General features: G+C 42.6%; 1 protein-coding gene across 3 annotated transcripts in view; it reads left to right on the forward strand.

The window, feature by feature from the left end:
* cadm1a (cell adhesion molecule 1a) overlaps window positions 1-22,899 on the forward strand; it is a 390,389-nt gene that overhangs the window by 243,701 nt on the left and 123,789 nt on the right. For 2 of the 3 annotated variants that reach the window (XM_084565221.1, XM_084565223.1), the window contains exon 2: window positions 19,900-19,917. The exons of the other annotated variant lie outside the window; for it this stretch is intronic. In XM_084565221.1, the coding sequence (XP_084421347.1) occupies window positions 19,900-19,917 (18 nt within the window). The remainder of the gene's footprint in view (window positions 1-19,899; window positions 19,918-22,899) is intronic. 3 annotated transcript variants of the gene reach the window in all.

Raw genomic sequence — 22,899 nt, forward strand, 5'->3', positions numbered from 1 at the left:
AATCAGCTGGAAGGCCAGATGAGCCGAGCCGAGCCAGATTACGCGCTCACAGTTCTAATTGACTTTTCCAAAAGCCGACGTGAGCATTTCCACCTAACAGTCAACAAGTTAGCAGAAGTCTGTTTGTTACATATAGTGCTGAAACATCCGGTAAACTCTACAGTCAACAGCGGTGACACATCTAATGTGAATGGACTTTTTGAATTGCTTAAAATTTCAAATTAAAAATGGACTACTGACGGCAGCTCAAAGCTCTGAATCGTGGTCCACGTGACCAGTCAGTTCATCAAAGCTTTGTTAAATGGTGACATGAACTTTCCTGTGCCAGAGCTACAAAAATGGGAACTTGTTTCATTTGTTCTGGCGGAAAGTACCTGGCCCCCAAATTTCCAGACTAACCTCAACTGTTAATCTAACATGGGGCAGGTTCTGGTGCAATGACAGTACAGAGGAGTGTCATCAAGCAAGATGGCCATGTCAAATATTTTGCTGCCCTGATTGGTTGTAGGTCAGTCCAATCGCTTCCTGTGCCATTTTGGTCTACAGCCTTTGATGGCAGCTCAAAGCTCATTATTTCTTGGCAATAATGCAGCATAATGTGATCAAACACCATATTTGGACATATTGTGGCCCATGACCAGTCAGCCGATCAAAGCTTCGTTCAATGGCAACACTAACAGTACAAAAATATAGTCTGGGAGATAAATACGAGTTGGCCGTGTCAAACATTTCGTTGCCTCGATTGGTTGTAGGTCTATCCAATTACTTCTAGAACCTTTTGGGACCTTGGCCATTGAAAATGCCCAGAGGAAATGCTCATATCCTAAATGAAAGATGTGAATTATAGATGGAACTGTTTTTGTTAGCCAGGCAGCGCTATGCAATGCGCAAATGCGAAGTAGTGTTCCACCTAGAAAAAGTATAACTGAAAAGATTTTGACAAAAACAACAAAAACAAAAAGCAAGGACGAGACCTTCTTAATACCGAGTACTCGCACTATAATGAAAGGTTAACATTAATGAGGTTGACATTAGGGTTGTGGTGTTACAAAGCTATAGCACCCGACTGGAAACCACAGCTTTGGCTGCCTTTTTAAAACTTCTTACAGCCTAACATGGGCAGTTAAATTCCAGCAAAAACCCATAAAAATCCCTTGTGAATGACTTGCAACTAAAACCATTGAAATTAGACCTCGAGTGCCTAAACACAGAGACTCATCAACCAAGCTGATGTCTGACGCGTAACATCCGTTAAAACAATGTGGAGTTCAGGCTGCCACCGTTTGTGTTTGCACATATCTCAATCTTGGATGACAAAGGAAAGTGAGAAACAATGTGTGAAAGCTTTGTGAAGAAAAGACAGATGTCTTCTCTAAAGACGGAGTCGACTAAAGAAACTGGTAAAAAAAAAAAAAAAAAATGGAAAAGAAAAGGTATTTGTTCACTTGTTTCAGTGAGATTTCTTTCTGCTTTGGTGGTACTGCACCAAATGAATCACGGGGCCGTTATTTGATATTGTTTGTGCTTTATTGGTTTGTACGGAGTGAAAATGAAGTTGCTGACCTTTGGCGCAGCTTATATAGTACATACTGTACAGTTGGCATGAGGTCCCCTACAGCAGCTAGTGTCCTGTATTAGTTGTACTAAGGAATTCAAGAATTGGGGGTCACCGATATGACCTATAGGCCTAGAATAAGGACAAGAACAAATTAAATATCTAGTTTCATATCTAGTCAAATACACTTACTTGTAATTTACAAATGTGTCCACTCTATGTCCAGTACCATAAATGAGCCTTAAAGCAGGTGGACTTGCTTGAGTCTCTAGAAGATGTTTCACCTCTTTCGTTCGTCAGTTTCATGTGAAATTCTCTTTTAAATATGTAGATATACCAAGAGACAACGGAAGATGCCTGTGAAGATGTTCAGTCACCCAGATCGTGGTATAGGATAAGAATTCAAAACAAAACAATTGGATTTGGTGGGTTTCTTGAAGATGTTGCACTGCTAATCTGCTAAAATTTAAATAGTTAGAGCTTAAGAAGCCATGTGGACGAGAGTTTTCATTGTTTTAAACGCTAAGATATACCATGACCTGGATGACTGAGAATCCTCACAGTCAGATGCAGTCTGAACTGGTAGTGTTTCATCGATACATGCAGCACAGTGTCATAAAAAGCTTACTTAGTACTTTAAAAAAAAAAAAAGCCTAAAAGTATCCCAGCAAATCATCCTTGTTTCCACCAAGTTGTTAGGCACCTAATATTGTTGCCGTTCCTAACAGCCCAAGACAAATGGTGTCGTTGCAACATCATGCTAAGTCTGGCTGAAGGATGAAGCATATCCTATCCAGTTACACTCGCTCGTGCGCTCCCTTGATCCGCTACAATGTACTGCACCATAAATCCCCGGCTAATTTATCACAGACCATCACATGACTCATGTTGGCTCGTCGTTCCGGTCCAAGCGCACCCTCGCCATATTGTGTGAAGCAGGCTTGGGAATGCTTGGGAATTCTCTCAATCCGCTTACCAGAGGTCTACACCAGCGAAGTTATTCTCAGAGTGGAGCATATGCTGGATTTTCTTTTCTGTGATGCTGCAGTGTGAGAGCCACATCTGGCAGTGCAGTCATCTCAGCAGTAATTTGCCCAGCAATATGGCGTTCATAGGCTGGTTAGGCCTGTGCCTTTGATTATTTTCTCTGACATTCTTATTATTATGTGGCCTCGTTTTCATTGGGAAAATGTTAGAATCTCAGTCATGTTGCCAGAAAAAAATAATAAATAGAAATGTATCTAAAAATATTTTTAGATTTGTTTAGCTGAAAGAGTTTTGGCATATTTCAGTAAGGGTTCAAGCTGTATACTTTTAATGCCAGAAGGTGCTACAAGGCTGACTGCCAATGAGCTAATTAGCCTTATAGAATTATCATTCCTCTTCAAAAGGTCTTTTTAGGTCAGTTTGAAGGGATATAAAAGTGACCACAATCCCCAAATGTTGAAGATTCTTCTCTCTTGAATGCCTTCTCTGGGCTTATGGGGGTACACGCTCAGTGGAAGCAAGAGAAGGGGCAGGGGCAGTTAGCCTGGGTTTTGAGGTTTTTATATTCATTCCAAAGCCAGAGGTACTGAGGTCCAGTTAAACTACAACAGAAAACAAGATAAACCCAGTAAAGTGGGTATTAATAAATAAATATGTATGTAACTATATAGATATTGCACATGATATACAGATACTGCACATGAAAATTTAATTGCGAGTTCTTGCAACTCTAACATAATTATTGGGTGGCAATGTTTGTGAGTCTAGTCCATAGACTGTATATAAATATGGACAATGCGTCCCCACTTCCTAGCACTGGCCTAACTGACGCTACTTTGCCGGGAGTAAGGGTGGCACCTCTTGCGACTTTGGAGCCAGAGTCTGATCAGTACGGTCCGAGACTGGAACCACGCGGAGCCGCGATACCGATGCCCCGCCCACACTTCTTCCAGATTCACTCGCGTTTTTGTTTAGTTAATACTACGCTCTGCTCTACCTCCACCAGTTACAAAGAAATGTTGGATTATACACTGTACTTATTTGTTTATTTGTTTATTTTTTCCAACTCTCACGGTCCTACAGGACCACTTCTCAGAGAAGTTGGCATGGCAACTCATGGTCATCATGATGTCACATCCTGTTTGTATAGCATCAAATAACTAAATAAAACTTAACACTTGAATATGCATCAGTATTGTATTAACTACCTAAAATGACTGAAACATTTATTTGACGTGTATTTTAGTGTTTTAGTTTGGCCCAAGTCCCATCCACTAACATGGAGGAGGCGGAGCTTATGACCTATACTGCAGCCAGCCACCAGGGGGACCTCTATTTGCTTTGGCTTCACTTTTGAGGAGCTGCATACAGTCTATGGTCTAGTCTCACACACGTTGCCACCCAGTAACCATGTCTAGTCTAGTTCCTGAGTCTGTTAATCCTTCGTTGCGCCGGTTGGCCTTTTCCTGCATCGCAGGCCGGTGATCCTCGGTATGGACTTCACTAGTTATGTGGGGGATCTCTTTATTCATGCGTGCCCTCTGTGTTCCTGCCACTGTGGAGGATGTAAGGTGTCTCGTGATCAAACTCTTTAATTAGCTCACGCAAATAGTGGTCCTTCTTACACGGCCAGTCACCGGTAAGCCCAGCCGTGGATGACTCACCGTGTCATTTTGAGGGACCAGCCGACGCGATATCAGCTAACCTTTTTCTCCGTAATCACTGCTTTGTAGCTGAATGTCATAAGCTTCATTTGAACATGGGGGGGGGGGGGGGAGGGGCACTTACAGCCAAAGCTGACAATTAAAGATTCAATTCTGGAGCAGGTCCAGCTTCCTCGTCTCAAAATACAATATCTGAGGGACGCGAGGGAGGAGCAGCCAGATGAATAATTTATGGATCGATGGTGGACTAAATCTGTGTGTGATAAAAATGTCCTCACTCACTTTCAGAACTTAGCTCGGATCTGTTGTGCTCTTCTGCTTTATTAATAGTTACTGCGCATAGAAAATCCAAATCTGGCCTGGATGGAAATGAGGGCAAAGCCGGGCGAGCAGGCACGACAGCCTGTCAGTCAAGTAGCATTTTCCCGAAGCGCGGTCCTGTTTCCTTATTTTCTTTAATAGAAATCAAAATCAATACGCGCATTAGAGAGTGTGTGAAATGTATTTTTAAAACTTCTTGGAAGCCACTTCATTTGTTTCCGAGTTCCAGTAAAAAAGGCGCTTTTTATGCTTGGAATTATTTCGTTTCCTGCAGTGGGGGAGCAGATGCAAAAATAATAATAAAAAAAGTGTTCAAATTGTTTCATGATTTATTTAGAGTGTAAAAACAGCTCACATCTCCCAGAGCTTTCCTGAGCATGTGCTGCTCTTGTCCCCTTTGAGTGCCTACTGTACAGTTTGCTGTTTTCTGTTGGGAGTGCACCTCGGGCTCATACCTGCTCAGCAGTTTTTCTCCTCTCCAGGGGCCAATCCACCCCCAAAAAATGAACCTTACTTAAAAATATATATGTTTTGGTTCATCGCTTTTTTATAAATGCATAAAAAAATACGGGACATACACTGTTTCTTTACAGCAAAGAGGAGGAGGAGGTCGTGATGTTGCCTTAGCTGAACTTTTTTTTTTTTTTTTTAACGGCGTGGCTCTGCAGTGCTCCCCCCTCCTGCAGTCTGGGGAATTGCTGCCACCTTCAAGTGCAACAAATCCTCAGACGTAAGTGTGTTAAGCCCCGTGTGCTTTGCCGAGGGTGGAAATGAAGACAGGCTACCCCTATGAAGAATGATGGCTCCTTCAAGAGGCAGCTGTCCTATTTTAAGCGGGCGACACTCACCACAATGCGCTGTCTGTCTCTGCCTTTCCCTCCTTCTGTTTCCTTTTGTTCTTCTTCACCCCTTTTCCCTCTATCTCCATCACTGGCGTGGCGAGAGAGAGACCTTTGAGATCGGGGCGAATAAAAGTCGCAGGAAGTGAGCAGAAGCTCGGAGTGTGCGGGGCGATTATGTGTAGTCCCCCCTCAAACGTCTTCAAGGATGGAAATGTTATTGATGCATGTTAAGTCCTCTGGGGCTTTCACTCAAAGGACATTTGGGGCCTTTCATCCCTGACATGAAGGTGGAGGGAAACATTATTGAGGCTCCACAACATGACAGAGGTTTCTCCTTTTAGCGAGAGGCTTGAAAGGGAAAAGTCGTCTTTCTCCGCCCTTTGAGAGAGAAGCCTCATAATTGGCTGAAATGGCTGCTCTTTTCTTCATGCCTGCTTCTCGAGGTAATTGGTATTTATGAACTATTTATGGTCCGTCTTTGCCGGTGTCAGCGCCACACCGAGCTGAAGATATATTCTGTGTATAGATTGTATTTTGGGGAGGCTCGGGCTTTTAGTTTTTCCCCTGGAAGGAAAAGTGTCAATTTTTTAGTTTTGCCCGTTTTACATATTCAGACATTCAGCAGAGTCGAGCATTGCTGCGCTTACACTTCCACCTGAGCGGGAGCCGGTTTTTGACCTCGACTGCCATCCATCCAATCTGTGTTGCTGATTTGAGAGATGCAGACAGCATGCTGTTAAAGCACATACTTAATATAGGAATCCTCTGTAACGATGGTGCTCTAGATTAAGTTATGGAGGATTTTCACATAACATTTTGATTTAGTTAGGTCCAATAAAACAAAAAAAAGGCAGCAAATCCCCTTCCAACCCTACCCCACCCCACCCCCAACCCCTTTTCCCCAAATACCAGACTTACAGTGTTAACCGTATAAAATACAGAGTTCAAAATACAAAATTCACATAATTCAGTCAGACATAAAAAAAGGGAAAGAAATGACAGAGTGCAGAAGCAGATGTTCACAGTACTTTATTATCTGCCTCCATATCTTCAACAAACATTAAGAAAGTCTGCCAAACATTATAAAATTTTCTAGTAGACCCCCGATTGTGTATCTAACTTCTCCAACTTGATATGGTACATGATTTCCCTAATCCAACGACTGTACGTTGGAGGTGTTGGGTCTTTCCACTCCTAGCTAGCAGAGAGCTGAAAGTCAACACGGTTCTTTCCCACATCTCGAGATCTGGGCTGCACCAAAAAAGCGCAATGAAAGGAGATGGCGCAAGCCGTTTCCCAAAAATCTTAGAAAAGGTCTCAAAGATTGGACCGCTGGAAAGTCCAAAGCTTCGGACGTGTCCAGAACATGTGTAAGAGAGTGGCTGGGTCCGGTCCGCATCGATCACAAGTGGGGTCCACGTCAGCTTTGATCTTAGAGAGTCTAACTTTGAACGAGTGCAGACGGTGTACAATTTTGAACTGAATAACAGCTTGTGCCAAGGAAAGGCATCAAGCTATGAGAACACAGTATTTCGTATTTCGTATTCTGCTAATAGTTCGTATTCTAACTGCTTTACAATCGAAAGTTAAGTCTAACAGACAAGTTGGAGGGCATGAGGGAAAACATTTGAAGTTTGGGAATACAAAATTCTGAAGCTTCAAAGGAGGCAAAACTGCCGTCAATATACAGATCTCACAGTGAGACCATACCTCTTCTGGACCACCTACCAAAGACCTCATCCATTAATGATGGGACAAACATATGATTTTGTTGCAGCTGGTGTAGCCTGAGATAGATCTGTAAGTGAAAAGGATCTTTTAAACTGCTTCCAGATCTTGACTGAGTGTAAAACAACCGAGTTGGAAGTTAGGAATGGGCTGTGTCAACGGCAACTTGGACAAGAAACACTCTTTAACATAGTTTACTCCTCCACTTCGCATCAATGGAAAATACACAAGACCGTCCATGTGAAGATCTCTGCGAGGTTTTTGTTTTATACAAGCAGGACAGTGTGTCAGAAAGGAAAAATGCGTGCGAAGCAAAACGGAATTATCCCATCTTTGTCAACGGGCGGTGGGAACAGAACTCTGAGCTATGCGCTTCCCTTTGTTCTGGCACCAATACGGTTCAGGCTTATCATCCCGCTTCCCTAAATCATTATTCTGTTTATCCTACTGTACAGCTATATCCACATTCTGAGTGACTGAGCTAATTGTTCCTGCTCATGCATTCTCTGCAGATTCAATTATACGCCACTCTGGGCATCCTGAAAAAAAAAAAGAAAAAGAGAGAGTGAGTGGGAAAAGAGGGATGTTGAAAGTGTGGGAGAGTGAAAAATGAATAGGTAAAAAGAGCTTGAGAAGGTCATAGATAAGAGAGAAGTTGAGATAGAGAAAAGGGGAGGATGAGAGCAAAGAAGTAGAAGCAGGAGGGATAAATTAGAGAGGGGAGTGAGAGCTGTCCCTTGAGTCATATATTTATGTAAGGGGAAAATCAGCTCACTGGAGTGTAATGGCACCCCTCTGTATAATGATTGGCGCTGACCTCCCAAATAAGAGGATTAGTTTGTGCCTGAGCCGGCCAGAAATAATGGACCTCACCTTAGCTTAGCCGCAGTTTGACACAGCAGAAAATAGGTTAGGAAGTAAGAATACCTCAGCAGCAGGAGGCCCGCCTGAACCCCATTCATCTGCGTCACCATTGTGTCAGATTGGACATGCATTCCTGCGTGTCTGCCAGGTTCGCGAGCAGATGGCAATAACGCGCCGGTACCGGACCCATGTGGTCTCACAAAATACCACAGTAGACATCATGGAAATAAGGTGCTGCGGACTGTAATACATTGCAGTAATTTATTTCCTTTCCCCGTTTAACAGGCGGCGCAGCGAGCTACCGTTCCTGTTATTTACATGCTAGGTCGTCTGCAGGAAATGTGCTCTTGTTATTGTAGCTTTCGGTCAGGCAGTGACAGGGCAAGTCTTCTGCTCGGGAGAATATTGTGGTTCAGCACTGAATGTTGTGGCTAATGTGCGACTGCAGGGCATGCTCTCCTTTTGTGTGCTCTGAACCAGCAGGATTAAAGCATCCATCTTCGTCTCCCGCTTCCCCTAATGGTATTAGGAAAAGGGTGGATAGGTTTCAGTATTCTGTTAAGGAATATCTGATATGGGGACTGGCTGATTCAATTAAGTAAAAAGCCAGGTAGGATGGAATAGCCTGTGAGCCGCATTGCTCAAAGTGGGGCATTCTAATCTGGAAAACTCGTGCATTACCACCCCCCCGCCTACGAAAACACATATATTATATGCTCATTACTGAAGGGCTATAAAGGGTTAGTGTGTGATTTCTGCCGCAGTGGCGATCTCGATCTTGGCCATTTGGTGATGTGAGTAAAAACAGCAGCTCGGACTGGATTCATGACATCCTGCTTTTCATGCAGTGCATGCTGGGATATGCTCCAACCGCTAGGATAGATAATGGACACAAGGATGGACTCTAAAACCGCAGAGTGTCTCAATTCGGATGCTTCCATTAGTGCACTTCCATGTAGTGCATTGGGCACAATATGTACTTACTTGCGTAGTGCATGAATTTGTAAGTCATGCACTCACCAGAAATGAGCCTCATGTACCAGGCTAGTACAGGCTGCTGAATTTTGATGAACAAACTCATTACCGACTGCTTAACTCGACCTTGTAAAAATACTGGGGATGTTCCGGTCACGTTTTTTTTGCCCCTCGATGCGATACCTATCTTTTAAAATCCATTGTCGCCCGATCCGAGTCCGATCTTACAATAAACAAAATGTCCTCCCCTGGAGATTAATAAAGGCTTTTCTTCTCTTCCTTGTATTCTCCAAATTAAATTTGTGCATGTGCAGATAATTGAACTTAAAATGTATGTTTGGTACCATCCAAACCATCTAAAACACAGGTGTCAAACGTACAGCAAGCGGGCCAAATACGGCCTCCAGAGGGTCTAATCTGGCCCGTGGAATGAATTTGCAAAGTTGCAAAAATGAACTGCAATTTTTCCAATAAAAGTAACTGCTGTTCCAAGGGTTCACACAGATTTAATAAGAGACCTAGAACTATGCAGAAATTGCACTTCTTTTTCTTATGAAATGTCCGGTTGTTCATTACAAGTTTTGTAATTAGAGTGGTTCATTAAATGCAAAAAAATTCATAATGAACTTCTTTGCAGTAAAACAAAGGGAAATGTGGAGTTGTTTATAGGTTAATAGGCTATTGTGTTACTGGTCCGGCCCCCTTGAGATCAAACTGGGCTGTATGTGGCCCCTGAACTAAAATGAGTTAGACCCCCCTGATGTAAAAGGACCTCATCCCTTCACTAAAATCCACTATATAACGCCACTTTACTGTGTCTGGTAAAAACAAAGCCTCTGAAATGTGTAAAAATAACTGGCTGCCTTATGGTGGCATATGTGGAATCTGCAACACTGTGAACATATTTTTCACTGTTTTTCATATTCACAGTTTGCAGACTGTGAATAAGCTACATGTGAGGCGAAGGCAGCCATTGCAGTTTTCTAACATTCCAAGTCCACAAAATAGCTGAGTGAGCTCAACAATCTTTTTTTTTTTCTTTCTTTCCCCGCCTGAGTGGAAACTGACAGTGGCATTCATGAACTCCACAGTCTTCTGTTGCGTGAACAACAATGTTATGTTTGGGGCTACTTTGTCACACCCTGTCTGAGCACATAATGTGAGAGGTTTCACACCAGGAGTAGGCTTTTGTTTCCAACCCACACAATGGTTCTCCACCACCAAAACTCCTGACTGAAATTTCAGACCTCCCACTGGGAAAAGTGCTCTGGAATGCCACTTGAAGCCGGAGGTCCTACTAGCGAAGTCTAGGGGAAAATCGATCTACCCCGGCTTCACTGAGATGCAGCAGCCTGACGTCACAGAACAATGGCGGCGCCCATGGAGATGCATACCGTGAATGTTGAAACATAATTTACTAGTCTATAAAAAGCATTTTTGTCATACTAGATATCATCATATTACACAACATGCTTTTTGAGTGAGGATGTGTTGCACAATGTAATCTCTCTGCATAGATGAAGTGTGGCCTAACGCTAAAAAATAAACAACAAACGAGTGACAAAAAGAGAGGATGTTTGTTGAGCGTCTACCGTTAGCTTTCAGCACAGAGAGAAGTAAATTACCTATTGCTGGTGGAAAAACTTTGGGAGACCTCAATTTCGATCATTGTCAGTGAGTTCAGAAACAAAACAAACATTATTTTGGTCATGTTTATTGTTTATGTCCAACTTAAAGGGGAACTACCCTTTTTTACAACCTGGACCTTATTTCTGGCATAAAATACGATCGTTTCACCGTATAGCTTTGGTATCATTTTGAGACGTTCGGACGATATTTAGATTTGTGTATATCCATATAGTGGGAGTGACTGGGGCACTGAAACGCAGCCTCTAAATAACGCATTATCTGCTGCGAAACTCGTGGGCCTCTGGACTCAACGGGGAATAGCACTAGCGTATCATAACAAAATATTGGTGAAATGAACGAGTTTCGCAGCAGATAATGCATTATTTAGAGGCTGCGTTTCGGTGCCCCAGTCACTCCCACTATATGGATCTATTTGTATCTATTGTATTTTATGCTAGAAATAAGGTCCAGGCTGTAATAAACTAATTCCCCTTTAATTCTCCTGGCACGCTTTGAGGTCGCATCTAGTACATCCAGTAGGTTAAATCCGACATCCCAGCTTTCTGGAATGCAGCATAGGTTTTGATCATAATTGCCACCGCTGCCTTCATTTTTTTACAGACATGACCAGTTGCTGTTGGGTTAAAAGATGAGCTAAAGCTGTGATCTCAAATTAAATGGTGAGAATTCTGACCAAAAGAGCGAGTTTACCTGAAGTCCTCAGCTCGGTTACGCTCAAACGCCTCCAAATAGATTTCTAATGCATTACGCTTAACACTTTTATAGTGTGTGGGGAGCAGAAAACCCAAATCAGTTTCTTGACTTCTTCCACTTCGTACAGCTGAGTGGTCAGGTTATCACACTGCCGTTTGGTGTCTTCACGCCACCAAGTCCCAGTGCTGTCTGGAGCCATTGGGTTTCCATTACCACAAATCCATTCCACTCATTTAAAATTAATGGCTGTGGACCTTCCCTGACCCCCAGAGATCAGCTTTGGCAGGTCTTTTTCTTTAGAACACCTTGGTTTTCCCTCATTATCAAGTTATCGGTAGATCCTATTTGGGAATGGTAATATTTGGATGAAAAATGAGTTCTTATTTTCTTCAGAATTTCTGGAAGGTGTGCATTTTTTGCTTATTGTATGTAACGCTTACATTAGCAATAGAAACATCTTGAAGTACCACTGCGCTGTCTATTACATCTATATATTACATACCTAACTTTATTAAAAAATGTTGGTGATGCAGTACACAACAAACTTTGCGCAGTTAATGCACGCCCTCAAATTGTCATATTGTTTGCAGTTCTTACCCTTTATAGGGAGATTTAACGGTTTTCTGGGAATGCCGTTTCTTTTAAGGGCAAGGCTTTAGTTGATTTCTACAGTTTAATTTTTGTCAACAAATCCTCCAATGAAAAGATGTAAACTATCAGCATTAGTTCCTCACATGAACTAATTGGAGTCTTTGGCACTCAGCTCCAAACCCAGTGATTTCGACTGAATAGGTTTGTTGAGAATTTCAGTGCTATGTAACCAGCCTCGTAATGCAAGGGTTCACATAGTTGGGCAACATAATGGAAATCTACCATTTCCAACTAAAATTGTATCACATTACTGTGTGGGAAATATCACTGCTATATTATCTTCCCCTTCATGGCAGCTGGACGGAAATATAGACAATAGAGCTACTCGTGAAATGAAGCTTATCCGCATCTAAGTGCTGCTTTTGTCCTACATTTTTAGTGCAAAGTGTGCACAATTTACCACACGGTACTGTAAACACACTCCAAAATGTAAAATTTCACTCATAAAAAGGGCCCTCGATGCACAATGTTACACTCTTAAAAGCCGAGCTGTATTACTTTTGCTCATTTTCCTGGCTGCTCTTATCCACCATGAAAATGTAGGCCTATCTGTTCAAAGCCATAAGATGCACAAGGCAGCGTATTCATCCGCCACCCATGACTTGGTGAATGGTGAGAAGGGGTGAGGGGTTGGGGATTTTTCCCTGGGCTTTTTTTTTTTTCTTTCCGTGCACCTTGAGGACACAGCCATTGGTGGCGGAGGGAGGGAGGGAGGGAGGTTTCTCAGCCTTATCAGCAGGACAGCACCCAGTGCTCTAATCACTGGGTCCCAGAGACAGCCGGAGGTAAAGGCAGAGTGGATGGATGAGCAACATCCAAGGAGGAGGAAAAAAAAATAAAAATGAGGAAGGGGAGAAGGGAAAAAAGCTATGTTTATACCTCTTAGGTTACATCAAATGACAGCTGCTTTCCAGTTCAATGCATAACTGAGTAGAAATCCTTTTTGGCGAGAAGAGACAAGTGCAAATTCGGTCCCACAGCACATTGTCAGTGATGAAATACAGAGAATTTGCAGTTGCATCATGAGTCTCTTAGCAACAACAGCAGGTGTTATCTTGAAGATGTTGCTACAAGCGAAAGAAGGCCCGAAAAAAAGAAGAAGTCAATTAGCTGATTTGATAATTAAAACCGTCACACATTTATTTTTAAATACTTCAGTTGGACAAAGGTTTAGTGGAGCTGAGTGAAAAGGTGCTGCAAAACTACAGGCCGTGTTTATGTCATGGTGAACAATGAACTGGAAACCAGGCAGTCTGGTTTGGTGTCAGGCGTATTAAATGTCAAGATGTTGCAGCGTCCTATAATGTGCGGTGTGTTTGACAGTGACCTGCCATTGTCGGTCTGCTCCCATCATTGTGTTTGGATTGTGCTTGGAATCAACTTTTTGCCGTGATATATCTTTTCCTGTAGCTAAGGTGGCCAGCATAAGGCTGTGTCACTGGATTGTCATGTTTCAAGCCATGTAGAACTGAAAATAAATCTGTTTTGAGGTGCGACACTGCCAAAGCTAAGGCTTGATTGGGGTTAGGATCGTGGTTTGAATGGCAAATATTACTTTGCTTGTCTCGTGTTGCCAGTGCTATCTCCACATTGCCATATCAACATCGGGCTATTGTCTGGCTGCATCTGTCATCATTCTGGGATAGAGTTGTTGCCCCTATGAAATAGCGTCAGGGCAACTTGTTTTGGTGGAGCATTTACAAATGGGGAAATCAACACTGTCATAAGAATGGACAACCCCAAAAGCCACGCAGACATTAAGTATCTTTGCAACCATTGGCTTTCTTCATTGTGCAACCCAAATCTGCCCTTTCCAGCATCTAGATTGCTTGTTCAGAGGTTGCTATTGTCGTTTCCTGCAATGAAAGGGCATGCAAGCGGAAGGGGTTGCCGCCTGAAATGCACGCCCAAAGGGGTGACTCAACTTGCAAGGCTGCTGGATTCTCCCAAAATCACAATCCTAAGAACAAATACTCGACAATCCTTCCTGCTGTGCCTTTCCTGTTGATCCACTGAAGAAGTGTGGACCAAGTGTGGTGAGCTACAATCGTCCGTTGACGTGCAGCCTACATAGCATGCGGCTTGTCGTGCTTCCGCTTCGGTGGTCTTCAACATCGTACTGTTTGAAAACCTGATTGGTTAAAGTTTGCCCTTGATGGACGGATGGTTCATCCAGAATGTGTCTGCCTTTCTCAAAACTGTTTCCAAGGACGGCTCCCCAGATGGTTCTGTGTTGCAAACCATCTGGCGCGTCAGGTTAAGGCTTTTTTTTTTTAACCGTCTACATTTGGTGAGTTACACTAACTACCGGCAGACTTCCTGTGTGCAGGAGGTCAAGCAGCTGCCACATGTCAGGGAAGTAGATTCAGTAGTATTTGTGCGCAGAGATTAAAGCTGTTAATTATGGTATTAGAAGTATAAAGCGTGCAGTTATACAGCAGTGTTTTGGGGGGAATGCAAATTGGTATTTTGTTCTCGTTTGCTTTTAAAATTATGAAGCTTTTCAGGTCAATCAACTCGCTTCCGTGCTGGCAGCATTATTTGTCGACTCTTCCTGATTTATTTTTTTTTTCTTCTTTTAAATACATTAAGGAAGCGCTATAGGCAGTAAACAATAGATGCATATTTTATCAAAAAGCTTTGAAGCCGCCATGATCCAGGTATGGTTAAAACACAAGAGCTCACTGTGATGGAGCACGCAGCGTTCCATTCTCCACACTTGATTTAGTACTGTGACTGCTTTAAAAGAAAGACAATAGGATTGGTGGTATTGATAATTAGTTTTTAATGTGCCACACTCATCATGTCCAATTTCATGCCCCTTAGGCAGCTGATCGCAGATTTAATCAACACATTATTGCTTGCTATACTTAAACCGACTGGAGGAAGGGTTTCTGTGTGGGTGTGTGTGTTTGGTGGTAGGAGTGCGAAGAGGACGCCGTCGGTGTGTGTGTGTGTTTACGTGATCGAGGAGCGAGCGAGAAAGGTTGTCAGCATGTGCATCCATCCCAGCAACGTCCCTCTTTCATAGACACTGAATGTGTGTTCCAGGCCATTAAGCAAGAGCTACGTTTGAAGATGACGTGCTTGGAAGTGTGCTGTTGTGCCGCGTCGAAGGAAGCCATTGTTGTTGTGTATCTAGTGGAGAAGGTGATTGTCCGGGCCTCGCTCACCTTATGAATACAGATGAAAGCTGGGCTGTTAAGTCCACTCTCATAACACCTCAGATATTTTCGCTTTTGTTACACCGTGAGGTCGGCTAAAGGTCCACTTCCATTACCGGATACTGTATACTTTATTGCAGAATGCACGCGATCTTTGTGTGTATTCTGCAATAAAAGATCTTTTTTTTTTGTCGAAGAAGGGTGATTTCTTTTTTTTCTTTTTTTTTTTTTAATTAATCTGGCCTTGGTACAACACAAGGCATTTTAACAACAAGAATTCCTTGCTATTTTAGGAGGGTAAGGGTTAGGGTTTCTATCCAGCATTGGCACTGGCAATTTAGACCTTTCTGTCCTATTATTTGTGTAAGAAATTGTGGCATTGCAAAACTTTTGGTTTTAGAAGTGACTGTATGAGTAAGAAGTTGTGTTTTTGTTTGTGTAAGACACTGCAATGTTTTTTCCATTCATACCTGGAGGCAGATTTACTTTTAGCCAGTTAATTGTAGTTGTCCAGTCGATAATCTTACCAAACACCAAAATGTCCAGCCAGTGGGAAACAAACCAAATGAATGCATCCATTAATAGCATGTTAAAGATCAAACTTCTGTAGCGTGCGTGGAACAATCCATAGCAACAAACCGGTATGACCTTTGGCGTGACTGATGCATACTAAGCTCATCTCTCTGCTATGTCTGTAAACAGTCATCCAGTCATCTAGGTCATAGTATATCCAAAAAACAAGCTGAAACAAGGGCCACTGAAGTTGTAAAGTTTCTCAAAGACCTTTCATCCAAGTACCATCTTCGGTTCTAATAGACTGGTGGAGAGTTGGGGTTTAAATAGGAACATCCGCGGGTGTTAGCCATCAGAAACTCGCATGATTAATGTCTGTTAATGACCAGATATGTAGATGGAGGAGACTTTGATCCTGTCAGATGTTCCTATTTAAACTCCAACCCCCCTACCAGTCTTTTAGAAATGAAGAAGCTCGTCAGATGAAAGGTCTTCAAGAAACTCTACAAATCCAGTAGCCCTTGTTTCAAGGAGTGCTTTAAGCTTTTATTTCTTTTGGATACGTCTCTCTGCAAAGTGATGGGGCTAGAGCTGTAGCCAAAACCAGCGGGACAACAGAAGAACCAGCTCCCCAAGCTCGAGATGAGGCAGCCAATACTTCTGCCTCATGGAAGAGGGCGCTAGTGAGCCACGGGTTCATGCTGTTGCTCTTCTTCTACACTGAGTCAACTGTACGCTGTGGCCTGTTTGTTGGGATCTTTTCTCTGCGTGAAAGCCAGAAATAGAAGATTGTCTATATCTAAGCTTAAAACATTGTCCAAACTAGAACTTCAACTAGACCCGGTTTGACATTGTTCCTTTGGCCAAATATGTACCTTATACCTGTATGTGTGTAAAGAATGCTCATTTGAGACATGAAACGTAACCAGTTAGTGTGAACGCAGCCAATTGAATGGCAAATTTAAGTTATTCCATTGGGTTCACAATTGTAAATTGGTGTCTCGCCAGCCACGAACCTCACCGCACATCACTGATATATAAGTTCAAATTTGTATTCCCTCGGGAGTATATAATGTCAGCCCAAGTTGTGGCTTAAAGGATCAGTCGCACTATAACAGCTTGGGTCATACGTTTTGTAGTCTCTGTTCTCAATTTGGTCTTGACCACTGCTCTCTACAAGGAGGCTATAATAAGTTGTCAGGCTACACGGTGAGTATAGAGAAAGGGGAAGAGGCAGAAAATCAGACAACTGGAGCCAGAAAGAGTAGTGGCAGTGTTTATCTTGAACTACTTAGCTCCCTGGCTGTGAGTCAAACCTAGAGAGAGACATTGGGAGGTAGCGGAGGCCTTCATTAAATGCAGCTCAGGCCCTGGCGAAACCCTGGTTAATGTCCCTATCATCTCTGGAGTGGTCCGGCGTCTAGCTCTCTGTCCAAATGACTCATGTTTAATGCATCTCTGCAGTCCTTGTCATTTAACCTCGCCCGTGGAGGTTGCGGGTCGGGTGGGATTGTGAAGGCTCCCGCAAGACCCATAAAAAGGGGCAAGGCAGCCATGCTGTTATTCTCCGTCCACTCTCCATTTGCTTAACATGTGGAGCTCTGCCTCACGTCTCGCCTATTGCTGTGTAATCTCCCCATAGCTGACCCCCACCTTATCACAGTCCGTGAACCTGAACTCGAGGGAGGTCTGGGTGGAATGTGTGGCTCTCTGAAGCACTTTGTTACTCCATTCCCTGTGCGCCATGCCTGAATGCTTAAAGAGGGAACGACTGATGCTGCAGCATCCTGGGAGACTTTATGACTTGGCAACTTCACTTTTTTTGGCAGGCGCTCCTGTTTTGGTAAAAGCGTTTCAAGTGAGATTGAAGAATGTTCTTCAGACAGGTTTGGAGATTTTCTGAGATTGTGCTCAAGTTGCATGGATTAGAATTTTTCATTCTCATTAAACACTAAACATGTTGAGATGTTGGAGTGCTTTAAGCTCACAAGATACGCTGCACATGTCCAGGGATTTGGGGAAAAAAGCAAATGACAAGATACATCTTTACCACCAACAATGCTGCGTAACTGGATCAAACATGGCTGGAATCCTTGTCTTTGTTTCAGTCGGCCTTCGTGCGGCATTTTCCTCAGATTCCCCCGGCTTATGCGCGAAGACGCCCTCCCTCCCTCGCCCTCCCTCCCTCGCTCTCCTTCTGCCTCACTTACACACACCCACTCAATCTCTGCCTCGCTTTCTTGCTCTGGATAATGGTAATTAGAATATCACCATGATTGAAATTTGGCAAAAGTTGAAGAGGAAATAGGTTTTCTAATCAAAAGCTGCCTCATAGCTGGAATCCTGATGCTTACTTGGCTGAAAAATGTTCTTCAGCGATGGGGGCCTAAACGGATGCCAGACTGTATGTTGAGGGCCAACTCCGCTCCTTCCCCTGCAATATTGGATTTTATACAGATGTCCCAGTTGAGGCTGATTTAGCCGATGGAGCCTGTTTACATTTATTTATGCTAAAAGGGGCTGTTTTGCTCTCTATTTTTAGATGGTGATCTGGCAGAGATGTCATTATTTTATAGCAAAGTGCAACAATTGGTGTAATAACATTATGTATGAGGCCCCTTCTCTTGTTGATTCTATTAGTGTTAAGGCTGTTTGGTGCATATCATTATGACCACCTTCCAAATATTGTGTAGGTCTCCCTTGTGCATCCAAAATAGTAGTGACTCATCAGAGAATGGATATGGGCCTTCTGAGGGTGTCCTGGACATCTTGTGCCCGGGATCTAGTGAATTTGGAGGCCAGGTCAACACCTTGTGCTGTTCTTCATGTTTTGTTTTGTTTTAGTTGTTCCTAAATCATTTTTGTGTGTGTGCCTGTGTCAGGCTGCATCCTGCTGGGGATGGCTGCTGCAATCAAGGAGTGTCATTGCTATGGGGTGGGGGTGCCTGGTCTGGTCTAGGTGGGTGCTACATGTCTAAGTAACATCCACACCAATGAATGCCAGGTCCAAAAGTTTCCCAGCAGAACATTGTATTGTCACAAGATGGTCAATGTTATTCACTTCTCCTGTCAGTGGTCATAATGTTGTGTCTGATCTGTGTATATGTATCTATATGCAATATTTAAGGATAAAAAAAAAATACGCTGTATAATGTATATAAGGATCTAAAAAATCCAGACCAAGAAATATATACAAGTGTAAATATACAACATACATAAGAGTATAAAATATAGAATGGACTTGAGATATTTTGTGTTTATAAGTGAATATATGTGTTGAAATATGTAGAGGTAAGTATAAAGAATATGGGTAAAAAATTTACAATGATATATACATTCTGTATAAAATGTGTAGTTTGTAAGATCTATAAGTTATGAGATATATAAATGTATAAAATACATAATAGTAAGAAGAGTCTAGCTTTGTATGTGTCTAGGGTTGTTTGTCATGAAGATGGTTAAACATAGTGGAATCAAGAAATTGAAAATATCAGCCGAATAAGGTTTTCTGTGCATCTCTTGAGAGGAAACTGATTCAGGGGGACATTATTTCATATGGCTCCTCTCCGACCATTAAAAATTTGAAGCCATTAGCCTATTAGCTTAGCTTAGCATAGCTTAGCTTAGCTTAACTTAGCATAGCATAGCATAGTTTAGCATAGCTTAGCATAAGAACTGGATTTTAAAACTAGTTCAGTTATTCAACACAAATGTTAAGAAATGTGTTTATACATGGGTTTGCGTGTTGGACCAGTTTCTCGGTTTTGGAGCGAGGACTTTCCTGGAGCTTCTGCTGGTTGCCAGGCAACCCCACACTGTTGCCTTTGGTTTAATGTCTCTGTAAATTCATTGTTATACCGATCTGACTCTGTTCATGTTTCCATGTGCCAAACAATGTGTGAAAAGGGCCTGAGTTCACGTGTTGTTCTACGTGATATGTGGCATGAAGGAACTGAACTCTCCTCAGTCCTTACGATTTACAGCATTTTGGATCAAAGCCTATTTGAAGCCAATCAGACAAGCCTTTTGAATTAGAGCTTGGCTGTTTCTCACATCAGCTGATTTCTTTATGGATGTTATTCTTGAAGAGAAGAATAACATTTCTTCTTTTTGCATTCTCACCTGATTTTTCCTGGGCTTTTCTAGCATGCACCTCTATGCCATGGCAAATGGGGGCAATCAACTTCAAATGGGGCTTTGGATGCTAACCTCCCTTTCTGTTTTTTTTTTTCTCTCTCCTCACTTCTACCGTTCCCCCCTACCCTCCTCCTCCTCCTCCTCCTCTGACACAGGAGCTGCACAGGAACCAGGTAAGCCTTCCCCTTCGTCTCCTCTCCTTCTCTTGACCACATCCTCCAACTTTTTTGTCTCTCATCAGCGCCTAGTGTTTGTGTACCGTGTGTGACCTACCCGCAGTCTCTCTCTCCCATTTAGATTTCTCTCTGCCTCTCTCCGGCAATCTCCACAGATCATTTCTTCCAAATCTCATGCTGCTGTCACTTCTGCTGACTGATGCATCTTCATTTGCTTACCAGTGTTGTGAATAGCGCTAGCTGTAGCATCCTAGTGCACACCGCCGTGAACCACATAGTGTTGAAACAGAACTAAATGAGCTGAGGAGTTTCAATCACAAACTAAACGTTTTTCACAAAGTGACAAAACTTTGAATGGAAGCCTTCAGTTTGTGTTTCCTGTTCCTCTGTCAGATTTTCCAGTCTTTGTAACTTGCCTGTCAACCATTTTGTACATGAGAAGAAGAATCACTGACATCATCTTAATACAGGAAGTAGCTGACCGTTGATGACTGTAAGTGTCAGCACACTTTGTGAAACATGACACAGTTCCTGGAGAAAGAAAAATCACAACAAATCCAGGCAGGAGTTCCCTTTTGGAAGATCCGTTGTAAGAGATGTCATATGCCGTTTGAGAGTCCATGTTTGATGGGTCTATCCTTTGTAGCCTGTGGTAGATCTAACAACCGATATGCAACCATATGTTCTTCACTGTATGTGTCGTATGTGGACTCACAGTCTGGGTCTCTTTTAATTTCATACCATCTTCCACCTTAATTATTAACATATGCTCAAAGTGAAGTTCCAAAACTGCAGTTCCCCAGAATAGCCACCGTGAGGCTCCAGAAACAAAACTCGTTTACAGCCAAGTACAAAATCCAATTTTGCTCTATTTTAGCTAATTTCTCCATCAGTGACAAATTTATGAAAAAAAATTTTTGCAGGTTAAAGCGTGTCACAATTCATCATTTGGACTTTATGCAGTGACGGACAGAAGAGTAACAACTGTGTAGTAATACACGCCATCTGAGCACAGTGGATTGGGATTTGTTAACAACTAAATGGTTCTGGTAGCTTAGAGGACTATCCCATTATTTTTAGAAAAACACCCCACAATAAAACCCAAATTGCTCATTACCAGACTGGCAGGCTTGATTGGGTCTTCCTAATATTGCCAGGCTAATATCGTGGGGCTTAAACGCGGGTATAATTTAGAGCTTGGCCTTCTTAAAGGGTGCCGCCCTCACACATCCTCGGCGTCACTACCAAGCTCCACTCACGCTCCAACTCTTTCAACAATTTTAAGCTAGCCAACTGTTGAGCGGAGTCGAGCACTGCCAAGATGGCGACGGCCTTAGCCACCACACTGAGCTTCAAAACCGCACATTTGTCGCCTGGGATGTCATAGGCATCATAGGTGGATTTATGGTTGTTGTAGAAAAATATGCCAAAGGGTAAGTAGCTATCTGAGGGCCCGTTTCTCAAAAGTTTTTTTCACAGGGCCCCAAATAATCTGGTACTCGTAGTATGGGCAGTTCATATCAATTCGGGCAGGAAAACTGGCCAGAGAGGCTTTATCTTTCTGTCATTGAGCTTTCGTTGATGTTTCAATGTCCAGGACTTGCTTTGTCACTCAGTATTTATGTAACATATTAGTTCCTCTGCAGCAATGACTGAGATTTAGTGCAAAATATGGCAATTTTCGAAAAAGAAAAAACAAAAATGTACGCTGTAAATTAAATCATGTCGCCTCTCTAAATGCCTCCACTCCCCCTCTCCCCTGCCTCTCCTCTACAAGCCTTTTAATCCAATTAGCAGTGCCAGTGGCAGTTATTTATATGTACATGAATTAGAATTGAAGAGCAAGCGATCCTCCCTTGGGGCTGATAGGACGGAGCCCAGTCCCCTCACAGGCCTGTTCTCGGTCTCCGCCGAGCAGCGTCGCCCTCTGCGGCCGATCACCTGCAAATCAGAATCGGAAAGTCACGTGAGCTGCCAGTGGTGATCATAATTGTCGCCTTTGACTTCAGATCAGTGCACTCGCTTTATCCTCCGCCGCGGAGCACTTTGACCGCGTCGTTTCATCTCCGCACTGTCTTCTAAAACCGTCGCAATTAAAGAAATATCTGACACACTCAAATGAGGACGTTCTAGTAAGCTGTCTTCACAGGTTCATCTCAGATCTGTGCTTCTGTTGCATTCCATTGCGTGGACCGAAAGGAGTGGGTGTGCCAAATTAGTGTGTAAGCTGCCAAATCTGGCTCGTTTACCCTTTTGAACTATTTGCCAATGATTGCAGTGCTTCAGAGCGGGGGAAAAGTACTGCCAGCACACCCCTTTAAAGGTTTTAACAATATGTTTGAAATGCGTCTTTAGAAAACTTGGAAATTTGGATTGCCATTTTTAGCCCGGGCATGCAGACACTAATGTTTATAGTGGTTAATCTGCAAAGTTGTTAGTCTGCAAAGTCACTTTAACATTTCATTCGTGAAATTATACACTTACGGTTAATTATGAGTCAATTAAAGAACACGATAAATGTTCCAGATGGCCTCGTTCGGCCTAAATAAATAGAAAACTACTTTTGATTACTCTTTATTTATTTTCACTTCGGAGTAAGTAAGCTCTCCTTGAGTGCCAAGTGTTTTCCAAGTTAACAATAAATCAAACTGACATACAGTGTAATAGAAAAAAGATACAGAGCACAGATCCCAGAACCAAAAAGAAAAAAATAGATATATTTCTATGGTCTGTATTTGCTTCAGGGATGTGTCGCTGAGGCCGTTCTTTAAGGGCTCAGTTCGACATGTCCTTCAGTGTAATGAATTAAAATAGGTTTACAAACCAAAGATGGGTGGCAAATCAGAGAAAAAGCAAATCAAACTGTGTCAGAGACATGTCGGGCTAACAGAAGTCTTCACACTGGTTGGCATGCTCATTGCAGATCCTATTTTTTTTTTTAAAAAGCAGGTTTTAGAGCTTTGGTTGGAAAACATATGT

The sequence above is a fragment of the Chelon labrosus genome (assembly GCF_963514085.1).
Source record: "Chelon labrosus genome assembly, chromosome: 17".
NCBI classification, from domain to species: domain Eukaryota; kingdom Metazoa; phylum Chordata; class Actinopteri; order Mugiliformes; family Mugilidae; genus Chelon; species Chelon labrosus.